The sequence below is a fragment of the Alligator sinensis genome, unplaced genomic scaffold (assembly GCF_000455745.1).
Source record: "Alligator sinensis unplaced genomic scaffold, ASM45574v1 scaffold1072_2, whole genome shotgun sequence".
Classification (NCBI taxonomy): domain Eukaryota; kingdom Metazoa; phylum Chordata; order Crocodylia; family Alligatoridae; genus Alligator; species Alligator sinensis.
Window position 1 is genome coordinate 35641 of NW_005842278.1, and position 7080 is coordinate 42720.

The 7080-nt window shown below is 42.6% G+C and overlaps 1 protein-coding gene across 4 annotated transcripts in view; it reads left to right on the top strand.

The window, feature by feature from the left end:
* Positions 1-2591: 2591 nt before the first annotated feature.
* Positions 2592-7080, top strand: part of FAR1 (fatty acyl-CoA reductase 1) — a 36011-nt gene continuing 31522 nt past the window's right edge. For all 4 annotated transcript variants that reach the window (XM_006027943.3, XM_025209273.1, XM_006027944.3 and 1 more), the window contains exons 1-2: positions 2592-2786; positions 6194-6369. In XM_006027943.3, the coding sequence (XP_006028005.1) occupies positions 2598-2786; positions 6194-6369 (365 nt within the window). In that variant the 5' untranslated portion in view covers positions 2592-2597. The remainder of the gene's footprint in view (positions 2787-6193; positions 6370-7080) is intronic.

Sequence of the window (7080 nt, forward strand, 5' to 3'; positions counted from 1 at the left end):
TAATTTTATGCTTCTTACTACTTCTATATTTTTGAAAGCCTAAATTTAGTATTATGTAAACATTCATACCTCTAGATTGAGTATTTATTTATTTATCTAATTTAACACAACTCCAGTGTGCATTGTGTGGGAAGGTGGTGCGTTGTGTGTGTTTTTGTTTTTTTGTTTGTTTTTTTGTGTTTTTGTTTTGTGGTTTTTTGTTTGGTTTGTGGTTTTTTGTTTGGTTTGTTTGGTTTTTTTTGTTTTAGTGGTAAATTGCTTTTAGCACTGTTCATACTTGTTGCAGCTTTTTAAAACTGCAGGGGACATGGCTTTACCATACTAAGGACAGACAGTCAAAAAGCCTGAGGCCGAATTGAATCAATCTTCACAGATTAGTCTAAACTGCATAGACTGAAACAGTAAGCGAATGAAGGCGTTCACTTTTGATTGTGGAAATGCAGCCACATGCCTGCAGTGGTCCAGGCCAGAAGGGGATCTAGGACAAGTTCAATAAACTGACTTAACCTAAAATAAACTATACCTATCCTGGTTCATCTTAAACTGATTGTGGCCATTTTGAAATTGGTTTATGTGCATTGAACTTCTGTTTGTGTAATTTCTGCCCGTAGCCAAAGCATTGGTATATTGATGCACCAAGCATCATTCTAGAAAATGTTACAGTATTTTCTAAATTGGCTTGGAAGAAACATTGAAGAAAAAATGATGATTGATTAGTAAGTCTAATTGTTGCCTTAACTAAGTGAATCTCTAGAGAACCAAGGCAAACATAAGGAATTTAGTTACCATGTCCTCCGAAATTCAAGCATCTTGAATCAAGTAGTAAGATGACACCTTTAAAAGTATGAGGGGAAAAATAGTTTGCATCCCCTGAAAATGCCATGTAACTGTTTGTTCTCAAGGGTGTATTTGTTCTACACAGATAACTGGAATTTCTTATAGGCCTCTGAGTTAGCTTTCAAAGTAGCTAACACTTGGCACAAGATTCATCCTAATCTGTCAAACCTCTCTGGGTAATAGGTGGGCATCTTGCTCTTCTTGAGCACTGCTGCTGCTGCAGCTTCTGTCAGTACCCAAGCAAACTTGGGTATGTCTACACGAACTGCAGTCGTGTCTTTGACTACAGCGCAGGCAATCTGTGCTCCAGGCTGTCAGATTCACCAGCAGTAATGAAAGATGAATATTCATCAAATAGCTTTGATAAGCAAATCTATATCGCTCTGGGTTGTTTTGCAATCTTGTTTCTATTTGCTAATAAGAGTCCTTTTGTTATCAATAGAGTAACTCCACCTAAACAAGCAGTAAGGCTGGCAAGTAGCTTTGTCCAGTCCTCCTTTTTTTGTGCAAGCAAGATGGAAAGTGACAGCTTTTAAATCCATTTCAGAAGTATTTTTGAAGGAAAAATTAGTGCCTGCTCACCTGGCAAAGCATTTTAACTTAGACTCCCAATTTATACATGTGTTTTTTGTGGTGGTTGATAGGCTCTTGCTTCCTCTGTCTGATTGTTCTGAATCTTTCAGAACACAAAGTAATTCTAAAAAATGCTGATGATTATTATAGTGTTTTTTTAACTTTTGACCTCTTACTGCATGTCCACACTTGTCTAGACATGGCCTATGTGGTGCTGCAGACCTGTCTGCATCGCCACACACTGCACATGAAGGTGTTCCCCACATTGCTACCTTGAATTATGTTGTTCTGTGTGTGTGGGGTTTTTTTGACCCCAAGAGGTCCTGGGGTAAAAAACAGGGCAGCACACATGGTGGCAGTATGCATCGTCCAAAACCAGAGCCTGACCAGCTGGAGCCATATTCTAGCTGCTGGCTAGGCTTCCTGCCCTGGGAGGCTCTCAGGACTCCAGGGCAGCCTCCCCTACCCCACCCACAATAACCTGCTGTGCACGTGGCACAGGTATCCCCAGGGAGGGACAGATAGCAGCACAAGGTTTGCTGCTGCTTCTTGTCCCTGGGGATACAAACATCTGTGCTCATCTGGATGTGCCCTTTAACCCCAAATTTGTTCTACTTTAGAAATATATTCTTCTAGTGCAGTTATGCAAACCCAATTTTTTAATATTCATATAAAAGTAATACTTTTAAATTACCAAATATACTTATCTTTTTGGGGATCACTCTACTTTCTCGTTTTTGTCTTAGTTTGTTCTACAGTTCAATCACGTAGCTTAAAAGGAATGGCAAAGGAGGGATACCTTTTTGAACTGTGACCCAGCAGTGGGTCCCCTGGTCCCTTGTCTTCAGTGAGCACATGTGAAGTATCCACATGTTCTAAAGGTGTAGTTGGCCCAAGTTTTAATTGCAGTATGTTGCTCTTTCCTTTGAAAAAAGGAAAAAAAAAAGTCACCTTCTGCAAGTGGCTAGATGCTGCTCCCACCCCCCACACCTTGCAGTTTATCACGATCTGGTCTGTCTCTGACACCCCTATGAGAAATAGCAGCATATCAGTAGAGGAAAAATTAACTTTGAACTCTGGCTCAACCATTAGTTCTGTGTTCGTATCTACAGTTTACACTTCATGCAAGCTACTGAATGATAGTTAAACTTTTTAATGCATGTTAAACTCTCTTTCTTTAGATCATAATGGTATCCATCCCAGAATACTATGAAGGAAAGAATGTCCTCATCACAGGAGCTACTGGCTTCTTGGGAAAAGTGCTTCTGGAGAAGTTGCTACGGTCTTGTTCTAAAGTAAAAGCTGTTTATGTATTAGTGAGACACAAGGCAGAACAGAATCCTCAAGAGCGAGTGGAAGAAATGATCAGCTGTAAGGTAAGTCTCTAAAAGATGGTGCTAGGAAATGCTAATATGGCCACTTCAGAAATGGTGGGAAAGTGTGAACCTCTTGTAACAACTTGTTACAACTCTTCAGTTCTGCTAATGACTTTCTGGCCTCTGCAGCAAAATGCAAAGCCCCATCAAATTTGTATCATTTAAAATTGTGGTAAGGGATATAACTTTAAATAGAAGAGCCACTGTCCATTGTGCATTTTTATCAAAGGGGTTGATTTTGAGGTTCAGAATTCTTCAATCAAGAGGGAAATGCACTGGAGTGATTTGTCCTATGGATACAGTCCAGTAGCGAAATCCCTCCTCTAGAGAAGGGACTGCACTCTAGTATTTTCTTCATGTCTGTACTGCTTGAACTAACTGACTTGGCTACATCCTAAACCAATGTGGCCTTGGTTTGGATACAGTTAAAATTGCTTCTGTCAAGTAAAGCTTCTTGTTATAGCTTTATATGTTTGAATTTGAACCCTGCTGTAGATTTCCACCAAAGGCTTTACCTTGTTCACACAGGTGCGACATAAGAAATTACAGTTAGAAGGAACCTCAGGAGGTTATCTAGGACCATCCCCAACTAGATGATCCCACCTGAAGCTTTTATCTTCCTGGATCTTAAAAACCTCCAAGGATAGAAATTCCACAACCTCTCTGGTAGTCTGTTCCAGTGCTTTACTATCTTCCTACTGAGTTTTTCCTGACATCTAACCTAAACTTCCCTTGCTGCAACTTGAGACCCTTGTTCTGTTCTTGGTGGTGGAAAATGACAGTCTAGCTCCATCCTCTTTGGAACCACCCTTCAGGGAAGGTGGCTGTTTAAATCTCCCCATCCCTCAGTCTTCTCTTCTCCAGACTCAGTAAGCCCCAGTTCCCTCAGCCTGTCCTCATCAGTCATGTGCCTCAGCCCAATAACCACTCTTGTTGCCCTCCACTGGACTCTCTCTAATTTATCCACATCCTTTCTGTAATGGAGGGCCCAAAACTGAACACAGTACTCCAAGTGTGGCCTCCAGTGCTGAATAGAGGAGAATAGTCACTTCTCTTGATCTTCTGGCAATGCTCCTACTAATGCAGCCCAGTATGTTAGCCCTGTTGTCTCGTATCCAGCTTATTGTCCACTGTAACCCCCAGGTCCTTTTCTGCAGAGCTGCTGCTTAGCCAGTTGGTCCCCAGCCTGTACCAGTGCATGGGATTGTTCCATCCAAAGTGCAGGACTTTACACTTGTCCTTTATTGAATTTCATGAGATTTTTTTTTGCTCATAGAAAACATAATACCTGGTCATTCAGGTTGGGGAACGAGTAACAGTTAGTTGTGATGCTCTCCACCCATTGTTTGCTTTTCTTGTTGATAAAGAAAACTGGCATTCTGCTTGGGCAGAACTCTGACTTTGGAGCTGCTGGAATAAGCTATGCTGGCATTTCAGTAGTACAGTTGAAGCTGTGGAGCTCTAACCACCTCCATCTCCATCACAGACTTGTTACTAGCCATTCATGCCTCCATATAATCCTACTATGGGATCTGCATTTTAGAGTTTGAGTGGGTTTGTTTTAAAACCCCCCCCCCCCCCCCCCCTTAATCAGTGCTGTTTGTGTAACTGAAGTTTTGTCAAAACAACTGCAGGGGTGGGGGGCAGGAGGCTGTCTGCTCCTCTTCAGCCCTGTATGCCAATGTAAGATGAAGATATTTGTTGTAGCCATGTTGATTTAGAGGCATGAGCAGACAAAGCTCTTGGAGTAGAGGTCATTATCTCTTATTAGACCAACTAGATAGTTGCAAAAAAATTGGCAAGCTTTCAGGCCCAAATGTCCTTTGGCAGGCAAAGGAGAATTAAAAGACTGTAAAATTTCTCCCAGGCATTTGTATGAAGTTCTGTTTGTACCTGGGAGAAATTTTAGTCTTTGAATTCTCCTTTGCCTGACAAAGGGCATTTGGGCCTGAAAGCTTGCAAATGTTTTTGCAACTATCTAGTTGGTTTGTCAGGGACTTACCAGATAAGGCTGGGGTCCATGTCTCTTGCATTCCTTGCTTGTCTGTGCCATCTGTAAGTTACAGATGAGGATATCCTGGGGCTAGTGCCTTTTTAGACTACATTCTCTTGCCCACCATGACCTGATGAAATGAAATGGGGAGGAAGAGTCTACAGATCAGTACAATCCTGGGATACTCTAGGGGATTTTTTTTCTGGGGGCTTCTCTTTCTGCTACACCCCTTGCCCTTACCACCATGTTGATGCTGTTTATTTGTTCAGATATAGGGGTCCCTGCTTAGAGTCTGCAGGGCTGGCTGATCCCTTCTCACAGGACTCGCATTTACAATAGTCCAAGCCTAAGGTCCTTAGTCCACTTCTGTTCCTATTCAAGGACCACCACAAAATACAATGTCCTGTCTTTTGGCCTATCCCACCACCCTCATTGACAGGTAAATTTGACAGGCTTAGTCCAGTGTCCCTTAAGACTAGGTTACAGTCCAATAAAGGCATCACTGAAGATGCGTTTTCACTACAAGAGCAGTCAAACAAAAAATCTATTATCAACTCATTAAGGACACTGTTGGTACCCTTGTTAGCACTCTCTCCCCGAGAGGCTCAAAGGACCAGACTGCACTTAAACCCCCCGCAACAATAGAAAGAAAAAAATAATCAGGACTTGCTCAGCTAGGTTTTCAGGTTGTGTCCCCATTGTTCCCCACTTGCTCCTTCTCCTGGTCACAGAGCCAATCTCTTCAGGCTTGTGTTGCAGCCCTTTTTGTCTGCTGCTGGGTTGGGCTGGCTCACAGGTGACTGGCGTGGTGCCAGCTGTTCTATCTCTATCTCCCAATTGTTGGTAACACTCTGCTCTGCTGGGATGGCTGCTTCCGGTCCCAGCTGCCCTGGAGCTTCCTTGCTTCCGATCTTCTCTGTTCCCACCTATAATGTGCCAGCTCAAAAGAGCCAATGCTGGGTTTCCTCCTTCAATCCGGAGGAAATGCCATTTAGAGAAGCATCGACACAGCAGTATCCAGGCATGCAGGGCCAGAGCCCTCGGGTAAGTCAGTCTCCTGATCTGCCACAGCCCGTGCTGGCTCGTATTCTTTTTTCACTCCTTCACACGGTCTAACAAAAGATATCGCCTCTACCCCAAGATTTGTGTCTGTAAGACAAGGGCCTTCCCCCTGCTTTGGGGAAAGTTTGGAGGCCAGGGGGAACCTTATCATATGTATTTACCTGAATACAGGATTATTTCATTTTCATTACACCACTGCATATACTTAACGAGTAATGAACATGGCACAGCTTTGTATAAGTAGAAGAGACTTGTCTGTCTTTTTACATATGCTGAAGTAGAAATCTAACTGCTTGTCTCTATTTATTTATTTATTTATTTTTAATGTAGTAATGTAATTTTATTTTGACAGCTCTTTGACAGATTGAGAGAAGAACAACCAGACTTTAAAACAAAAATAATAGCAGTTACTAGTGAACTTACACAGCCTGAACTGGACCTTAGTGAGCAGGACAAAGAAACTCTCATAGACTGCATTAATATTGTATTCCATTGTGCAGCTACAGTCAGATTCAATGAAACATTAAGGTGAGTGTAAACCCTTGTCTCAAACTGAAGCTATTATATTGGATTGCTACATTGGTCTTTAAAGGGACACCATTTAACTCTTCCATAAAATATTGCAAGCAAGAAAATTCTATTGAAGCACTCATGGCAAGTTTTCACTTTTATAGTTTGAGACATTTTTAGCTGGGGAGTAAGGGGAGGGGGAACTATTTTTCTTTTCTCTGCTGGTCATCCGGTCCTTATGACTAAGTGTAGCATTGAAATACTTATTTTAAAGCTGGGATATGTTTTAAAAAAAAAACACAAAAAAACTGTCAGCAGCTGAAGCAAATCTTCCTTTCTCTCTGAAGGAAGAGAGATGGTTGGTTACTCTGTGATTCAATCAGACTGAATCTGAAAGCAGTCACATCCACACATTAACCTCCCAATCTACTTCTTTCTTCTTCAAAACTTAGCACTAAACCTCAGATCAGTAGAAGAGGCTAGGGGTAGATGGAGATGACCAGAGCAGGGTGCATGGCTTGGGGCAAATTGGCCTGTGTGGGGCCCTACCCTTGGATGCAAGAAGCCAGCAGTGGATTTGAGGGTGGTGGAGGAGGGGGTGCTGAGCAGCAGCGGATTCAGTGGCTGGGGGGAGGGTGCTGAGTGGCCAAAGGTCAGGCCAGCGGCAGTGTGGGGTTGCTGCGGCCACTCCACCTGGCTCCATGGGGGGGGCCCTAAAGCATGGGGTGG